General features: G+C 43.0%; 1 protein-coding gene across 1 annotated transcript; it reads right to left on the bottom strand.

The window, feature by feature from the left end:
- Nucleotides 1-2909: 2909 nt before the first annotated feature.
- On the bottom strand, nt 2910-8748 carry LOC124654389 (zinc finger protein WIP2-like). The gene is made up of 2 exons (XM_047193397.1): nt 7968-8748; nt 2910-3606 (listed from the first exon to the last, which is right to left on the bottom strand). Exons 1-2 carry the CDS (start codon nt 8703-8705, stop codon nt 3160-3162), a joined length of 1185 nt encoding a protein of 394 aa, XP_047049353.1. The 5' UTR covers nt 8706-8748; the 3' UTR covers nt 2910-3159.
- Between the last annotated feature and the right edge of the window lie 11063 nt (nt 8749-19811).

Raw genomic sequence — 19811 nt, 5'->3', positions numbered from 1 at the left:
TTTGAAACACAAACCCTTATAGAGAAACAAGAGAATTTTTTATTTCGATAAAAAAATACTTGATCATTGGAGTTTAAATAAAAAAGGCATATATAAGTAGATGATAATTTCCCTTTTAAAACTAGTTAGTCTTTGTTCAAAATATATATGGAAGGAATGCAGGTGCAATGTAGATGATTAGAAAATACACGCTAAACATGAAGTCTAGGACTTTAATGAAACAATTAGGGATGAATAATGTTGCAAAAATAATTCCTATTCTAAAGCAGTTTATGCATCTGCGGGCTTCTTGCAGGGAACCCGTTACTAAAATGTTATAGAGACTCTAAGGGCATGTAAAATGCAAGGCACTTGCAAAATTAAACCAGATATTTTCTAAGCACCAGTGCTTATTTTGAAAGTACCGGTCGTAGTTTAGTCTCAACCTTGCAGAAATAGGCACTAATGATCGATTAACTAAAGATCACTTTATTTTATAAGCATCTCTTGAAATAGCTTTGTGTTGGTGATGGCCAAATAATCATGCATATGATTAAGTCATTGGATGAATTATATGCAAGTAAATGATTGTAAGAAAATGTGGCTATTTGTGATTAGTGCAAAACTGGAAATAAACATGTCACATTATGTTATGCACATGTAACCAAAATTTAGTGTATAAACTTCATGAAAAATCCTGAATATACGTATTTCTCACTATTTTGTGAATATTTATGTAGCGGTATATGGGTTATAGGATCCGTCGAAGTTAATTTGTACTCTGTACGTCCTAAAATGTAAAGCCCCTTGATTTTTGATGGTCAACAATTTACAACTTTGACTATGATGTGTACTTCTCATATGTATACAAAATTAGCATAAAAATATATGAGATGGTTTTTTTGCAAGACAAATGTAACATTTCCCATTCATACATTCCCAAACCATGTTATTAGGTATATATTAGTGGTCAAAAGCATGCATCACAGACCGTGCAAAATAAATGTCTCATATTTTGAAATGTAGTGAATAATTACTTAACTCTCTAAAGATAATCCATACTCTCACATAGACTAGTGGCATGCATGTTAATACCTATGTTACTCTCACAATATCAAATAAAGCCCCCCCCAGTCACTGGTAGAAAAATGGCCTTTAGTCGCGGTTCGCAACTGCCATTAGTCGCGGTTGCGCAACCGCGACTAATTAAGCGCGACTAAAGGCCCCCCCTTTAGTCGCGGTTGCTTACGAACCGCGACTAAAGGCCCGTCCACGTGGGCGGCTACCGTGCGCCTGGGGCGAAGGACCTTTAGTCGCGGTTGGTGTTCCCAACCGGGACTAAAGGCTATTTCGTTAATTTTTTTTTAATTCATTTGGATTTCTAATTTTTTTCACTCCGTTTTTTTTTCTTTTTTTTTTTTAGAATTTCTCTTATTTCAGTTATTTGCATAGCTTAGTCTCTATCTCTAACTACACTTATCTCTAGTCAAATTACTTACTCGTGGTCAAACTTCCCGCTCGGTCACCCATCCTCCCACTACTCCACCTCTAGCACGCTTAACTTCCGAGTTCCATTCCGTTCCGCATCCAAGTGCTTCGTGCGCATGTATGTGATAGTAGTATCATATCAATTCTATTAACATGTTGATCGATGTCACATTTCTTTATTGTTTGAATTTCAAATAATTCTTTTAATAAACAAAAGTAATGATGTAATAATAATATTGAATAAATAAATAAACATTAACTTTTTAATTTGTATTATTTCTAATTTTATTAATTAATTAAATATTTTTTAAAAAAACCTAAAATCTAAAAATTTGAAAATCTAAAAATTGGGTAAAAATGATAGTAATCTTTATGCAGAATGAAATTATTAATTTTAGGTTTTAAAAAATTTAAAAAAATATAAAATCCATAATTTATAGAAAAAACTAAAATCTTCCTGCTTTTGTATTTCCATTTGGAATTTTGAGAATCTAAAAATTGGCTAACCGGGTAAACCCCGTTGAATTCGGATGTAACTTTTTCCCAGGATTTTTTTGATATATTATACGTTTTTTTCCGACGTCGTATGCAAAAGTTATTGCGGTGTTACCATTTTCTAAACTTTTTTTGCAAAAAAAGTGGAAATTCGAATTTCTTAATTTCTCCGAATAGTAGGTTGCATAACATACAAGAATCTAAAAACAAATTTTTTTTTGAATTTTCTATCATTTTTTTTGAATTTTACAAACCAAAAAAGGCGATCCACGGGGGGGGGGGGGTGCAGGGTGCGTGGGAGTAAAAAAACTCGGAAAAATCTTTAGTCGCGGTTGGGGACACGGTCCGCGACGAAAGGGGTACCCTTTAGTCGCGGTTGGTATCCCCAACCGCGACTAAAGGTTTTTCCGCAGGCCGCATCCCGAACCGCGACTAAAGGGGTACCCTTTCGTCGCGGATGGACCATTAGTCGCGGGTCGCCTCCCGAACCGCGACTAAAGCCCCCTTTAGTCGCGGTTCGAATATTTCCGGGACTAATAGGGGTGGACGGAAGCCTCTTTTTCTACTAGTGAGTTGTTGCGTGCTAAAGTATCTGGTGACAGCCACCAAATAGTTCTAGGGACGTGAGCCCCAAAATAGTTTGGAAAAGTGAGCAGACGACAAAGGAATGTGCCAATGTGGACTTGTTCAAGCAAAATATACAAAGTGGATAGAATTAATGCATCGGTGCCACTATACAGATCATATGGTACGTTACAATAATATATATGCATATAAGCCGAAGAGGTCATATGCAGTGTATAACTTCTTGCAATGACGAATTACTCTTCTTTGTTGTCATATGTATAAACCGACAGAGGCTACAGCCTGCAAATAACACCTCGTTTCGATGAAAAAAAAGACATGCTCTAGTTCGTTACTAGCTGAGATTTCAGAATCAAGTGAAATGTTAATAAAATCTCGACACATTTCCATGATCGATAGATTGAGATCTCACCCTACCTAATATACAAGCGGAGAACTACAAGATAAAGGATCGGGAACAAGTAGAATAGCAAGAGAAGAACAGAAGAAGCAACCAAATCCAAGAGCGCTCGTGAGCTTGAGTTTGTGTACACTGCATAGTTTTGGACGTGTATACACTACTGCATAGTTCGGACGTGCCCGCAGACCTTCCGGGCATCCCGTGAAAGAGACTCAGAGTGACCTGGCGGCACCACCGTCGTGCTCGACGTCGGAAACGGCGCAGTCGTCGTCGTCGTCGAGGCCGCCGCCTCCTAGCGCGCCGTGTCCATGCCCGAACGCCCTCGCGTGGTCCTTGAGGGAGCGCTTGTGCTTGAACTCGGAGCCGCAGAGGCAGTACCAGAGCTTGCCGCAGTTCTTCTCGTGCGTGCGCCAGTCGCCCTTGACGGCGAAGGCCTTGCCGCACCGCCGGCAGAGGAAGGGCTTGAGGCCATGCTTGCGCTTGTAGTGCGTCTGCAGGGTGCGGAAGTCCTTGAGCGGCTTGGCGCGCGGGTGGTCGACGTTGTTCCGGCAACCCGGCGCGCAGCAGTAGCACGGCAGCCGCAGCATCGCCGTCGGCTGGATGCCGCGCAGCGACTCCGGGCCCTTCCGGTACTGGGACCCGTGGCCCCACATGTGCATCTGCATGTAGAGCACGCGCACACATACTTAACAGATCGACAAGGGCTTCTTTACTACTAATGAAAACATAATATAACTGTAACAACTAACGTTCAGAGAAAACTTAGACGCAATAAAACCTGCGCATTTCTTTATTGGTACTATGAAACAGTGCATGCTTAAATCATGATCATATGTTGTGTTTTCATTAGGCCAGTTCAAATGACAGGTAGAAAAAAACACATAAATTTGACATGATTGCAAGTGCCAAAAAGAGTGCTGCAAAAAACTGCATGCTTAGTCATTTGGCTAAATTAAATTGGAAAATTGCAGGAATAAACAACTCGATCTCGCGCGATATTGCGATTTTTTTTTTGACTGAATGCTTTTTTTTTTGTACTAAAGTTGTAGGAATGCAACCTAGAGGAATCTTGTTGGTGTCAATCCTTCGATTCAAATGGCTTCTCCAGGAACAAAATTCCTACAATCCATCCAAACAGGTCAGTACTCCTTACCTTTGAATCAAGGGTTGAAATTAAGGTCTCCATCCATTTGAAAACCAGATTGTCCATGCAGGAGGTCGAAATGAAATTCTTGCTAGTAGCTCTATTCATCTGCATGCAGCGTTTAATGCGTTGCTCATTTCGAGGCACGTACTCTATGTATGTTGGCGCCGTTGGTTGCTTATGGCCAGAGGCTGAGCTAGCTTGCTCTCATGATCAATCTGTAGCTCAGAGACTTTCCTCATGCAGATGCAGATACAGATGCAGTGTGGCAGTCAGTCGGTGAAACCGGAGAAGTCGCATGAGCTAGCGCAAATGCCTTTCGAGAGTGAGGGCTCTACCAGGTGGAGCCACTTGCTCTCTTGCGTGCCTGTGTTGTTTCCTTGGAAGGAGATGAGTGTACGTGTGTGTTTGTGGTGCCTGTCCGTTTCGTGCACAGTGGAACTGTCAGGGACAGTATGCAGTGGTAAGCTACAGATATCTCGCAGTTCCTGAAAGCTGTGACAACAAATTGATTGAGAGGGGTGCAGCAAATCCTTAGCGCTGAGCTCGCTTCTTATCAGGTGTGAAACTGATCAAGAAAAGCTCGTATAACATGCGGGATTAGTGCTCGACCAGGAGTCCTCTGGAGTCAGGAAACTGATCAGGATTGCATGAGTGGGCTGTGTGGTCGATCAGATCAAACCAGATAATTGGCGTACTAAAAGGCAGAAGCCGCAGCAGGACAACCTTTGCATCTATCAGATCAAACACCAGCTGCATTATCATGTCTGTAGAAATGATGCACTCGCCAATGACTAATAGTTCGAACTTATGAAAAAAGGTTAGGCATCTTTAGCGTGGGTTCATGCATGTAGTGGGTGTTAAGCTTCATGCACTAGCCAACGCTACCAAAAGTTCGAACTGGTGAAAAGGCTATGCAATCTACTTATACACTTTAACACCCCCCTCATGTGTGACGGGAAGACGGAAAGACAAGTCAACACGTGTAGAGTCAGAGGTAGGCTCAACAGGCCTATACGTGCCTACACGTGGACTCCAAGGGGTAACAACATTTTTAGGATAAATTGTGAAAGCCAGAACTCGAACTCGAGATCTTGGGCTCTGATACCATGTTAAGCTTCATGCACTAGCCACTTGAACCAAAAGTCCGAACTAATGGAAATGGCTAGGCAATCTACTTATACACTTCAACACCCCCTCTCACGTGTGACGGGAAGACGAGAAGACAAGTCAACACGTGTAGAGAGGAAAGAGGCAGCGGCGGGAGGCCGGGGCGTGGCGGGAGGCCGGGAATTTATAATAAATTGTGAAAGCCAGGATTTGAACTCGAGACCTGGGGCTCTGATACCATGTTTAACTTCATGCACTAGCCACTTGAACCAAAAGTCCGAACTTATGGAAAGGGCTAGGCAATCTACTTATACACTTCAACAGTGGCGAACCTACCGATTTCTAGAAGCATGGACAAACAAACCTATGATGCTAGTTTTTGGTGGAAATCTATAAAAAAATCAATGTGTTATAAGGCATCGTGCCGCCTGCAAGCCCACGCAGCAGGGATGATGGTGGATCCGCCACTGCATGCATGTAGATCGCACAATCTTTATTACTCCCTTCATCTCATGAAACATGTCTTAACTTTGTTAAACTGTGAATGTATTTAGACACTAAATATTAACGAGATATAGACAAAGTTAGGATATGTTCATGGGACGGAGCGAGTATTAGTACCGTGCGAGCACCATCTTGAAATTGAGGGCTCTTGGCTCTAATACCGTCTCGAATTGAGAACTACCCAACTCAACTAATATTCTGAACTCAGAACTGATGAAAATGGGTTAGGCTATATATTTATTTCAATGCCATGTGTGTCTTACTGTCTTGGTGTCTGCGTGATGGTAACTGAGACTACTCATAGTGGGAGTAACATAGGTAGAAACATCACACATTACAAGACATTTTGGTGACATTACATGATAATAAATGAAGAAAAAGATTGAGGTAGTAACTAACTATGTCACTGTAACATCACACATCCCAAGACAAGATGAGTCTACAATCAAATAAATATGATCTTCAATGATGGCACACATGTGTTACTACCCACTATAAAGATGGTAACATAGAGTAGTGACATGTGCAGGGGAGGTGGTGTTTTGGTGGCACACGCGTGCATATGCACCAATTATAGAAAATAATAAATAAAAAATAAAAAATGTAAAAAAAATCTGACATAAAAATTTGGGTATACATCGTGACATCCTATGTTCGTTCACAAGTTTTCGTGGAAAAATAACATTTTATGTGGTGTGTACAAAAAAGACAAAAAAAAAGGTCCTATACTTAGTTGTGTTACAGCATCAAAATTTGTCTTTTTTACAGGAGCCACAGAAAAAAAAAATTGAAAACTTGTGTACCAACATAAAATGTCTAAATGTACATGTAAAAATTTAGTTTAGAATTTTTTGGCACTTCAAAATTTGGATTCACATAATGAGAGCATATGCTTCTTTGAGCCAAAAGTGCATTTCCCCATGTGAAAGTTACTACTCTATTCGGTATGTTACTTTCCACTGTGACTAGTTTTAAGATCCATCTAATAACCTAAGTACTACATAGATCTTCGCTGGGATCTCCACAGTGCCATCCACCACCATGCCACCTCTCTCATGAATTCCATGCATGCAAGCATTTCCAAAGAGCAGCGCTTCGAAAAGCTAGCACCCTCCCAGAAAAGCATGAAAGTTCAAAAGTTGCATGCATGGCTCCTCCTGACCGGCCATGTATGTCTTGTTCAATCACACGAAAAAGGCAGCTACTGTGCATCTCCTCAGCTTAATCTCCGGCCAGAGACCGACCAGTCCAGAGACACGAGCACGTGTACACGCATCTATCTATCTGGTTCCTATCATGTATACTACCTTCTCTTTCACACGCATCTATTAATCCAAGAGACACCAACGGAAGAAGAACTTGCAACTATCTGCAATAACTTGCTTAATTCGACCATAGAAGCTAAAGATGGAGAGCCGGCAAGGGAAAAATTTCAGGAAAATGAGATCTAGCAGTAGTAGCTAGTGAAAATCAAATATTTCAAATGAACATATTTGAAAATTAGGAGGATACCATCAATTAATTTTCGAAAGGATACAGTTGACTAGTTGCACAAGAGATAAATTTGTTCGGCTAAGATATGTACTGCGGTATAAAAACTATGCATGTACATATATAGGCGTTCAACAGTGGTAGGTGGATGTCGATGCAAGGTGTACGTCATTCATAAATTCAGGTTCTTATTGGCAGGACGAAGATAAGCACGCAGCATACGTTAATGGGGCCAACAGGTATAACGAATTCGACGTGATGCAGTGCTCTAGCTAGCTAGCTTTATTCCCGGCAAAAGAACTCCCGGGCAATTACACCCAACGAGCCGTAGTGTTCGTTCAAGTTTTGAACTCTTGTTTCACACAACTGTGTAGTAGGTACGTAGTGGACTAGTATAACTTTATTTAACCAAACCCTCTGCTAGATATTGCATTTATTGTTAGGTAATTCCAATTATAGGATCCATCCAACAGGAGTTCCAAGATTATTGGCACCCACAACACATGCACAAAAAGAAGAACACATATATACATAATTGGTTAAACTATGCACAAATTGAAAGTGGTTGGTAAAAATAAACCCACCCCGCCCAGTTTGTAGATCATATTTATTTTCTATAGAGTTAATCACTTTGTTAATTAGTCAAATCAAGACGAGGGAAATCAGAAGAAACGGTGTTCAAGACACATATATAAATAGGAAGCTACTGTAGAAGCCTAGAACAGCAGCAACATCTACTACCTAGGATTATGATTTGGCTTGCGCGCTCACCTGCATGTTGTTGTATCGGTTGAAGGTTTTGAAGCAGACGGGGCAAGAGAACTGTGTTGGGCCGATGAGGATCTGCGACGGCGTCGGGATCCAGTACTGCCCCTTGTTCAGCCGACCGATCGGCGTCGACGCGAACCCTAGCGGCACAACGGCCGCCTCGCCATCCGCGTCACCGCTGACGCCCCCGCCGTCGTCGTCTTCCTCGTCGTCCTCCCGCGCCGCAGCACCAGCCCTCCCGGCAGCCGAGATCCCGGAGATGAGGTCAGCGGCGGCACCGGTGCTCGGCAGACCGATGTGGAGCGCCACCGTCACGTCCCCAGCTTCGCCACTGCCACCGCCCGCCTCCACGGCCATCGGGTCGTCGGCTGCCTTGGAGTTCAGGTCCGTGAAGAGCCGTCGCCCCTCTCGCTGGTGGTTGATGTGGTGGCTACTGCTCGCGGAGGGGCCTGACACCTGATCCCCCTCCTCGTCGTCTCCGCCGTCGTGATCGGTGTCCTGGCCGTGGACATGCTCTCGCGACCGGCTGGAAGCAGGGGCGAGAGAGAGTAGGGGTAGGGCCTCCCGGAGCGGAGGCGAAGATGGCGGGGCAGGAGTCGGCCGGGAGAAGAAAGGGTTGGAGTATGCGGAGAGCAGTGGAGGCGCCGGCGTCGGCGTCGGCGTTGGAGCCGGCGCCGTGACGGGGAAGTAGTGGCGGTGGTGTTGGTAGTTCTTAAGGAAGGTCGTGTACGGGTTCTCCATGGCAGGCGGCCGCGCGAGCTAGGCAAAGCTAGGTGGCCTGCGCTTCTAGGCAAAGCTGTGTGTACGCAGGTGGTGTGGCGTGGTGGTTGGCGTATTGGCGAGGGGTTATTATAGGGTGCGTGCGTGATGAGCCGATCGGCCGGATGCGAGTATTTACGGCAGAATTTAGTTAGTGCATGCACTAAGCAAGAAGAGAAACAGTAACATAAGTCATTTATTTTTCGATGCTGGCTAGGAATGTTCCTTCCACCACTACATAGAGATGCAAGTGGGTCAATATTAGAGTACTCTTTACCAAAAAATTGAAATAACTCTTACTATAAAATGATGATATCATCAGAAAAATTGGGCCAATAGCTCCTATGCGACACAGTTGAGTGAAATTCTCCACGGTGCGATGTTGTTGGCTCAAATAGCTACCATGCGTCGTTTTTTATGCTTCAAATAGCTCGCATGCGATAGGCAGCTGACGCGGGTTAAGAAACTTAGTTAGGATGCGATTAGGTTAGGACGAGTGAGGGTTATAACAAGTGGGGTCCACCTGGTCCATGTACGGCGAGTCAACCGTTCACGAGTGAGGGTCCCGCATGTCTCAACGGTGCTGCTCGACTCGCGCGTGGTGAACCGGGAACGGCGGCGAGCGGCGGCGCCCGGGCTTCTTCTCCGACAGCGGCCCTTTTTCATCTCGGCGGCGGCGGAGCGTCTATCTCGGCGGCGGCGGAGCTATTGCGGGTGAGTAATTGCAAAACCCAAGTCTCATACCCCTGGATCTTGGCCTCGATTTTCTTTTTTGTTGCCGATTTAGAATCTGCGTATACGGGCGGATCGAGAGGAGCGCGGGCTGAATCGGATGGAGGGACGAGACGGTGCTTCAAATCGGTAATGCGCCCCTTCTTTTAATGTTATCGTTATCGATTTGGGGCCGATTTGGGGATCAATTGCTTACGCCGCCGCTGCCCGCCATTGACGGGGGAGATCTTGCGCCCGATTCTGCCGGCACATTCGCAATTAGAGTCGAATTTTTTACATGTAAAGCCAAGTTGAGTGATGGAAGCGTCCAAGACATTGCAAATAGCACCGTGAGGTTGGCTCTTGATCTTGAAGATGTTGATCCGCAGGAATTGGAGGGAAAGGAGGAGGAGGCCGTGCGCAATCTGGTGGAGAAGATAGGGGAGAAGATTGTTTGGGGTCCGGAACAAGAGGTGTACGTGCTACGGTTTGACAACTATAAGGGTGAATATGTGAGAATTGAAGATGGAGAATCTATGGTTGCTGAAATTGATCGTCAAGAAGGGTGGGAAAGCAATCAAGTAAGTTTTCATGCGAGCTTATTGATCTACAAACAAATTCCGAGTAGGTTATGTGCCATCAAAGATGGCTGCACGAGATGCAAGATGATGAGTGGGCTTCACAAAGGAGGGGGCGGATGTTGGCATTGCTCACTCGAACCGACAATACTAGGCTGAAGATATAGGGGCTGATGCGGATGCGAGAGGAGGGAAACCATGGTGCTCAAAAGATTGTTGTTGATCGGAATGTAGTAGAGTTAAATGAAAAAACAGATTTAGTCATTGCACCAATATCCGACATTGAAATGGCCAAAATGTTTGGCATTCCAGGTTGATGATAGAGATGAAGGCCGTGCAAGCCGAGGATGACAGTTCTTTGCCTGCAGATGGTAACACAAATGCAGGCCGTGGAAATGAGGATGAAGAAGACCTGATGAGACAGTCTGCGGATGATGTGGATGATGCAAATGACAATGAGCTGGTCTCGTTTGTATGACAAAGAGAACCCGATAGTTGAGGTTGGAAAGTTGTGGCCAAATATGAATGAGTTTAGGATGTCTTTTAGGACCTATGCGAGTGAAAAAAGAGTTTGATGCCAAGACTATGTGGATCGATAGGAAGAAATTTTATGCTAGGTGCAAAGGCTATGATGGTGGTGGAAATCCATGCAAATGGTACATATCCGCGGACTACAACCTTGATGGCGAGTACTGATCGGGGTAAATCAAATACCAAACCGGCATACATGTATGACCACTTCACGAGAGAGTTTCAAATATGACAAACCAGCTTTGGATTACGAGAGAAGATTACTCCTATTTTAGCAAAAACTCCAAACACTACTGCAAAAAGGCTTAAAGTGGACTTGGAGAAGCTATACCCCATCAAGCCGAAATATACCACAGTTTGGAAGGCAAAACAAAGGGCAATGAAATCATTGTATGGTGACTGGGCAAATACATTTAGGATGTTGTATAGCTTTAAAGCTGAGGTGGAGAAGAGGTCACCTGGAAGTGTGGTGGAGATAGATACGAGAGGTTACGAGAGGATGGCGGTGTTTACTTGACAAGTTTTTTATGTGTTTGAAGCCTTGCATAGATGGATTCAAAGCGGGATGTCGTCCATATTTGAGCATAGACTCTTCTTTTTGACTGGCAAGTGGAATGGTCGATTGGCTGCATGCAATGCTTTGGATGGACACAACTGGATGTTCCCAATTGCAATTGGACTGTTTCAATCGAGAGACGAGAGGCAAAGCTGGACATGGTTCATGATGCAAGCTGAAAAGATGCATAGGGCCGGTTTCACCTTTGGCCATCCACACGGATGCATGTAAAGGGCTGGAAAATGCTGTAAAAAATGTTTTCCCCCATGCTGAGCGAGAGAGAGTGCTTTGGACATATGTGGATGAATCCGATAAAAAAATTTAGAGGAGATGAATTTGGGCGCATGTGGCCAGCGGCAAGAGCTTACGGACCACGAGACACATTCCTACCACCTTGGTAAGATCATGGAAGCTTGTGCTGACAATGAATTTGCCTCCTGGTTGAACACATACCATTCTCTATTGTGGTACGGATCAGGTTTTAATCATCGCAATAAAATGTGATCACATCAATAACAACTTGGCGGAAAGTTTCAACAATAAAGTGAAAGATTTAAAAGATTTGCTCGTGCATGACATGGTGGACCAAATAAGGATCATGATCATGCGTTTGTGGGACTTGAGAGGAAGACTTGGTGATATGTTGGAAGGGGACAAGCTTCCAGCGATGGTGCACGACGAGTGGTCAACAAGAGTAGAAACCTTTCACATCTATCCGTTGAGAAATCCTCCTTATTTGATGCTGAAGTTAAAGATGCAAGGAGTGTCAAGAGGCATGTGGTAAACATTGAGTTGCGGGAGTGCACTTGCCTAGAGTGGCAACACACTGGAAAACCATGTGAGCATGCCATAATTTTTTGGCATCTAAACCCGGAGTTAAATATGCACCCATATTTGCATGAGTATTACTCGAGTACAAAAGTTTAAGGCTGCATATGCAACTCCAATTCCAGCCTTGATCGACCAATCTCGGTGGCACTGAGGTGGATATAGAATTTACACTGTGTCCCCCTCCGAGTAAAAGAAAGGCTGGGAGGCCCAAACGGAGGCGGATACAAAGCTTGGTTTGAGAAGGGGGGTTGTAGTAAGAAGGGGAAAAAGGAAAAACCGAGAAAAGCCTAAAAGGGCTCAAAAAGGTAACAAAAACAGGTGCAAGTTGTGTGAGGAACTTGGGCATAGAATTGGTTCCCCAAAATGCCGTTACACTCCTGTACAACCAAAGTATGTTAATGTTAATTCTCCAATTTATGTACCTTGTTTCATTTGCTTATTTCGAGTATCTAATTTATATCCTTGTTCAGGAGGAAGCGTGGAGAAAAAGCCCCACCTCTTGTTGTTGAACAGTGTTGGCCAATGAAAAAGCCAAGACTCAATGGCTATAGAAAGAAAAGAAACGAGTTTGGTCAATGCACCGGTGCCGGATGAACCTGTTTCGAGCTACTTCAGTTGCCTCAACCAGATTTGACTATTGAGTTGCCGGATGAACCTGTTCGGAGGTTATGATGAATTCTGAACCTGTTCTAGAGGTTGTGCTCAATTCGAAGCTCGGGAGGTTATGCCCGATGTGCCTGTGGTCTGCTGATGTGCCTGTGCCTCGGGAGGTTATGCCTGTGCAGATTTTCCTATGGGCTGCCGATGTGCTTGTGCACTGTGCCGGATGTGCAAAAGATGAGGGGGCCTAGTGGTTGCGGCAAAAAGTTCGGGAGTATGAACAAACTATGCTATGGTACTGCAATGAGAAGTGGTAGGAAGAAGCGAGAAGAAATAGTTTGATGTAATGGTTTTAAACTTATGTGCTATGGTGTGGAAACTTATTATTTGTAATTTGAATAGATTTCAAATTTGAACCAATTTCAAATTTGAACCAAATTTGAAAGTTGACATCATTTTTGATGTTGCAATGCTATTTGAATGTTATGCACTAGTTTATGCACTAGTTTGTTATAACTTGTTAATCAATTGGACAATTTTGTGGAGTAACTCATTTTCATCAGTTTAATGAAAGATGTGTTCAAAAACGGCCTCCGGGTGAGGGTAAACGACCCCATTTCTAAGCAACTTTTTTTTCAACCTTGTCTAAATCATCTTATGTTACTTGAGTTGTTGCTAGATGATATAAGAAGACAATGTGAGCAGGATTCATATTTTTTTGAATTTTTTTGAATTTTTTATCCTCATTTCAAATCTGGTCAAAGCTATGGTTTGACTAGCATTAAAACATGGTCAAAACACAAAATTGAGAAATGAAGCATGGATCCTTCTTACTTACACCTAAATGAACCTATTTCCAAGTTTTGGTTCCATTCCATGATTCAAAGTTCAAACCCTTCTCTCAAATCCTCGACTTTGTACGGCAGAGTTCAAGATATCACACTGTACACATGATTTTTCGTTACAATGTATCTACACCATGTTTATCAACTTGACTTGTTGCTAGATGATATAAGAAGACAATGTGAGCAGGATTCATATTTTTTTGAATTTTTTTGAATTTTTTATCCTCATTTCAAATGCTAGTCAAAGCTATGGTTTGACTAGCATTAAAACATGGTCAAAACACAAAATTGAGAAATGAAGCATGGATCCTTCTTACTTACACCTAAATGAACCTATTTCCAAGTTTTGGTTCCATTCCATGATTCAAAGTTCAAACCCTTCTCTCAAATCCTCGACTTTGTACAGCAGAGTTCAAGATATCACACTGTACACATGATTTTTTCGTTACAATGTATCTACACCATGTTTATCAACTTGAGTTGTTGCTAGATGATATAAGAAGACAATGTGAGCAGGATTCATATTTTTTGAATTTTTTGAATTTTTTATCCTCATTTCAAATCGAGTCAAAGCTATGGTTTGACTAGCATTAAAACATGGTCAAAACACAAAATTGAGAAATGAAGCATGGATCCTTCTTACTTACACCTAAATGAACCTATTTCCAAGTTTTGGTTCCATTCCATGATTCAAAGTTCAAACCCTTCTCTCAAATCCTCGACTTTGTACGGCAGAGTTCAAGATATCACACTGTACACATGATTTTTTCGTTACAATGTATCTACACCATGTTTATCAACTTGAGTTGTTGCTAGATGATATAAGAAGACAATGTGAGCAGGATTCATATTTTTTTGAATTTTTTTGAATTTTTTATCCTCATTTCAAATCTGGTCAAAGCTATGGTTTGACTAGCATTAAAACATGGTCAAAACACAAAATTGAGAAATGAAGCATGGATCCTTCTTACTTACACCTAAATGAACCTATTTCCAAGTTTTGGTTCCATTCCATGATTCAAAGTTCAAACCCTTCTCTCAAATCCTCGACTTTGTACTGCAGAGTTCAAGATATCACACTCGTACACATGATTTTTTCGTTACAATGTATCTACACCATGTTTATCAACTTGAGTTGTTGCTAGATGATATAAGAAGACAATGTGAGCAGGATTCATATTTTTTTGAATTTTTTGAATTTTTTATCCTCATTTCAAATCTGGTCAAAGCTATGGTTTGACTAGCATTAAAACATGGTCAAAACACAAAATTGAGAAATGAAGCATGGATCCTTCTTACTTACACCTAAATGAACCTATTTCCAAGTTTTGGTTCCATTCCATGATTCAAAGTTCAAACCCTTCTCTCAAATCCTCGACTTTGTACTGCAGAGTTCAAGATATCACACCTGTACACATGATTTTTTCGTTACAATGTATCTACACCATGTTTATCAACTTGAGTTGTTGCTAGATGATATAAGAAGACAATGTGAGCAGGATTCATATTTTTTTGAATTTTTTTGAATTTTTTATCCTCATTTCAAATCTGCTGGCCGGCTAACCCTAACGACCAATCCGGACCGTCAGCTAACCTGAGGACCAACCGCATTCGTCCGATCTGTGCTTCTAGAAGGATTCCGCGCGGGCTGGCGAGCGTGATCCGTGGGAGGACTAGTTCTCGAATCTGATTGGCTGCCATCTATTCTCTCGTTTGGGCTGAGCTCGGATCCTTTTGACCGCTGGGCCGAATCGTGTCGCCTCTGGAGAGCTCCGCGCCCGACCGAGCCATCGAGCGTAACGCCCACGTCGGCATGCATGTCCCATGCAGCGTCGCAGCTACAGCTATTGTCTTGTAGAGTGCAGCCTCCTAGTCTCAGCCTTGCCACTCCTTTTAAAGAGTACACATAAAATACTAGGGGAGCAACGGTAAAACCAACGGTAACAAAACTTACTTTATTTTATTCAACTAATTATCGTCTGTCATAACAAAACTGATTTTGTTTTATCCAACTCTTTTTCATGTGTCTTTCTCAAATACAAGCATAACATACTTAGTTTCTTCAAAATCAAATCATGCTTGTGTGTCATTGCCAAATCCAAACATAACAAAACTCGTTTTGATTTATTTAACTCATTTTCGTGTGTCTTTGCCAAGTACAAACATAACATACTTAGTTTTTGAAATTAGATCATGCTTATGTGTCATTGCAATATCCAAACATATGATAACTCATTTTGATTTATCCAAATCATTTTGGTGTGTCTTTGCCAAATACAAGAATAACATATTTAGTTTCTTGAAAATCAAATCGTGCTTGTGTGTCATTGCCAAATCCAAACATACCAAAACTCATTTTGGTTTATTCAACTCATTTTTCGTGTGTGTTTGCCAAATACAAGCATAACATAGTTTCTTTAAATCAACTCATTTTCGTGTCTATTTTACAAACTCATTTTATTTTAGTCGATTCATTTTCTTAATACTCTACTTTAAGTGCAAACGGTCATGTACAAACATACACAAGCAAATCAGAAGGGCATCTTTTTTCAGCCCTGCCCGCGTAGTACCGTAGCTATTTATTACGTCTCAGACCCGTGTCGCCCGTCGGTGTCGCGGTGCGGGGGAGGCGTGCTCTCTTTTCGGCGGGCGCAGCACACATTGGCGGGCGGTGCAGGCAGACGTGCCATCGTTTCAGCAAACACGGGCATGCAAACGACCACGGGTCATGCTCATCCATTTAATTTTCTCACACGCCCCCTCCCCTTCTCCTTCTCTTTCACACGATGCCTCCGTCCACTCCCCTTCCTCTGGCTATTTAAGGGCACCCATCGCCTTCCTCTTCGCCACTCACCACTACTCTGCCCCTCCTTCTCTCAAGCCGCAACCGTCCTATCCGTGCCCTAGCCCTAGCCACCACCAAGCCCATGGCGTTCACCCACCCAACTTACCGTCTCCCGGCGACCGTCCCGGAGCGCGAGTTCCCGGCGGGAGTCATTGTGGAGAACCAACTCCGTGTGTGGACCATTTCTAGGTGGAGGACTGGTAGGGAACTTGCGGAGGTATTCCTCTCGCAAGGCTACCGCCACCTCAACCTTCCTCGCGGCGCGCCGCCCATGTTCCACCTCGACCGGTACTTCGACGGCGCGGGCAACGGTCAACTCCGGATCGGCCTCACCGTCCGCTTCGTCAACCCCCACGACGCCTTCTTCCTTCTTGGTAAGGTGTTTTGGTGTGGATGCGAGTTCATCGCATTCACAACCTACAACATCTTCACCAATTTCACCGCAATCTTCCCTCTCTCGGGAACATGCACTCCCTCCCCTACAACTTCCACTACCCGCCCACCACCCCCATCACCATCGAGGAGGAGGAGGAGTGACCACCGGAGGAGCCAAGCCAAGGAGGAGCCAAGGAGGAGCCAAGGATGACGGCGTCGCGTCTTCTTTTAATGTTTTCTAGTTTTTATTATCTATTGTCGTTGTGTGTGTTTTTTATCGTGTGAGTTTGTATCGTGTGAGTTTGTACCGTGTGCTTCCTTGGGCATATATGCCCCACTTTATCTATTCTATTTAATTTCAATGTTTTATGAGTATTCTTATTTAATTTTCATGTGGTGAAACATTTATGCATTTGGTAAAACATTTGTGCATCACATTGCTCAATCCTAACCCTTAAACATCTACAACTGAGAAAAGAGTATCAAATGAAAAACCCAGGCCGTGCTTTACATTTAACTTAACAGGCCGGGCCACAGGGTTAGGTCTCAATCCTTTTTTTCGTTTACGAGACGCAACCCGCTTTACATTTAGCTTAACAGGCCGGGCCGGGCCCAGGCCGCTTCTCTTTTCCTCCACTTCTTTTCATCTATTTCTTTTTTATTTTTTCTTTTGCTTCTCATTTTCTGTGCTCAAATTTGAATGTTACTCATTTTATTTACAAAACTTTATAATACAATTTGCTCATTGCCTTATATTGAAGGCTACATAACAATGCACTTTGTTCTTCTATCACAAAAACACTGCACGTTGAACGGTAATTAACATTGCACAAAAAATAAATTGCAACTCATTCTTCACGGTCATCTAGATGGAAATCAAACAGGGGTGCCCTGTCATTCATATCTAACTGCATCGTCTATCGACTAATGATCAGCACATAAGCAATCCCAAGAGCAATTACACAAATATAAAAGAATGCAGCCATCATATTATCCTCGCTTCTTCGAACCACGAGTTTCTTTATCTCGCTTGTGCATCCGCTTCAGCTCATTCAACTCAGCTACCTTGAATTCTTCCCCATTCCCAACCGTTGAAGCAAGCCCGCCGGTGGTGGGAGCTACAGATTTGTCCAACATCAGCCCCAGGGATGCGCCTTCACCTTGAATCCTATCGATGTACTCGTCCAACCACTCAAAATGCTTGCAATCTGCGTAGATCCTGAAACCAATTCCCAAATCAGAACGATGAACCCTAATTCCCAAATCGGAAATATGAACCCTAATTCCCAAATCGGCTCAAAAAGCAGAAATTGGACACACCAAAATGAAATTGGGAGAGGTATAACCAAGATCCGACCTTCCCCGGCTCCGGCTTGCTCGTCGCACTTGACATACTCGCGCCCAAGATTGCCGTGCGTGTCGGACATGGTGACACGCCGCTTCGGGGGTGCGGTACGGGGGCAATCCGGGCACCTCGTCATCGGCACTGGACCATACTGCGGCCAGCGGGATTGGGAGGATGAAGCGCTCGACATCTGCCGCCGCGATTTCTCGCCGGAGCCCGAGAAGAAGAGGGGAGAGGGCTGGAAGGTGCGGGCAACGGTCGGAATGGTGGCGTCGGATGGCTCCGGGGAGTGGCGGCTGCGTTTTCGGTTGTTAGTTGTGGGTCCCACGCCGTGACGTGGACAACCGGTGGATCCCGCGCTTGAGGCCCCTCGGCTGATGTGTATAAGTTGTGGGACCCGCGCTTGAGGCCCCTCGGCTGATGTGTATAAGTTGTGGGACCCGCGAGGATCACATAATACTACCACTAACCTGTGTCTGGGCCGAGTGTCGCACATAGGCTATTTGGGCCATCTCAGCTGTCGCATGAGAGCTATATCCACCAACAACGTCGCATTCTGGACGCGTTTCTTCAACGACGTCGCATAGGAGCTATTGACCCCAGAAAGATTATTTTATTTTGTTGAAGTAAAGAAGATAGATGGTACCCTAATATTGTCACACCTGCATCCATAATGTCTGGCCCCAAATACCAAGCCCAATTCTATGCATCCAAACAAGGCATAAAAGATTGTTGCACTAGCCAACAAAGGTTTGAATTGATGGAAGAGACTAGGAAGTGTATTTATATTCACCCTCCCCCCCATGTCTAGCCTATTTTAGTTCTTAGCGTGGATTCGGGGTAGGTCATATAATTTTTTTTCTTTTCGTTTTTAAAACTGCGGGATCAAGGTCTTGAACTTCAGACCTCTTGGCTCTGATACCATATAAGATTCATGCACTAGCAAATTGAACCAAAAGTTCAAACTGATGGAAATGGGCTATGCAACATATTTATATTTAACACTCCCACGCACGTCTAGGCTATTTTAGTCCTTAATGTGGGTTCGGTGTATGCCGCATAATCGTTTTTTGTTTTTTTAATACTGCTTGAGCAGGGTCTCGAACTTGAGATCTCTTGACTTTGATACCATATATGATTGATTCACTAGCCAAGTTTTTCCAAAAAAAAAAAACAATCCGATGGAAAGAGACTAGGCAGTGTATTTATATTCAACAACTACAACTGATATTAATTAGCATGCCCCTCTATTTTATTTAGTTGGACTTCCTTAATCTGACTCGTATTGATTTTAAAGTGGATTTTATTTTCGAAAACTATGTTGAAATGTTTCATCCAAATCTTATCAAATCTAGGGTAGAAAAGTTTTTGGTAAATAAAGTTTGTTTCTTGAATTTTCTTAGATGTGAGAAAATGCCCACATGTATGGTTCATGAGAAAAACAAGAACGATTTGCAGATGAAACACCACCAAATCTCCTATAATACTAAAGATGTATAACTTCTAAAATGATATCTACTGATAAATATACTCAAAATAATTTTGTCAGCATGTTATAGAACCGTTTCCCTTTATTTGGTAAAAATAGAAATCCGTTTGAAATGGTTAGCCAATTAATGTGGATATAATTCCTGATAAAACTGAATGATGTTTTTAATAAAAAATGGGGTGACCCCTGTTGGAACATAGAATCAACCGTGCCAATAAAAAATGGACACCCACATATGCCAAACATCAATTCCAAGTACTATAGTTTCACAAGCTTCACTAGCATGTAACATATGTTTTTTTCACAAAAAAACAAAAGCTGACAAATTTATATAAAAACTAATGGCTGAAGTAACATTTTTTTTACTTAAACCTGAAGAAGT

This window comes from Lolium rigidum, chromosome 5, assembly GCF_022539505.1.
Source record: "Lolium rigidum isolate FL_2022 chromosome 5, APGP_CSIRO_Lrig_0.1, whole genome shotgun sequence".
NCBI lineage: Eukaryota > Viridiplantae > Streptophyta > Magnoliopsida > Poales > Poaceae > Lolium > Lolium rigidum.
The sequence above is the reverse complement of the archived record's forward strand: the minus strand, read 5'-3'. Positions and strand labels throughout refer to the sequence as shown.

What these genes read in the sequence shown, in the direction of transcription:
- LOC124654389 (XM_047193397.1), bottom strand. Translation starts at nt 8,705, where the DNA reads ATGGAGAACCCGTACACGACCTTCCTTAAGAACTACCAACACCACCGC. An exon ending in ACCGATACAACAACATGCAG is followed by an intron (nt 3,607 to 7,967) that starts GTGAGCGCGCAA and finishes CTCTACATGCAG; the next exon opens with ATGCACATGTGGGGCCACGG.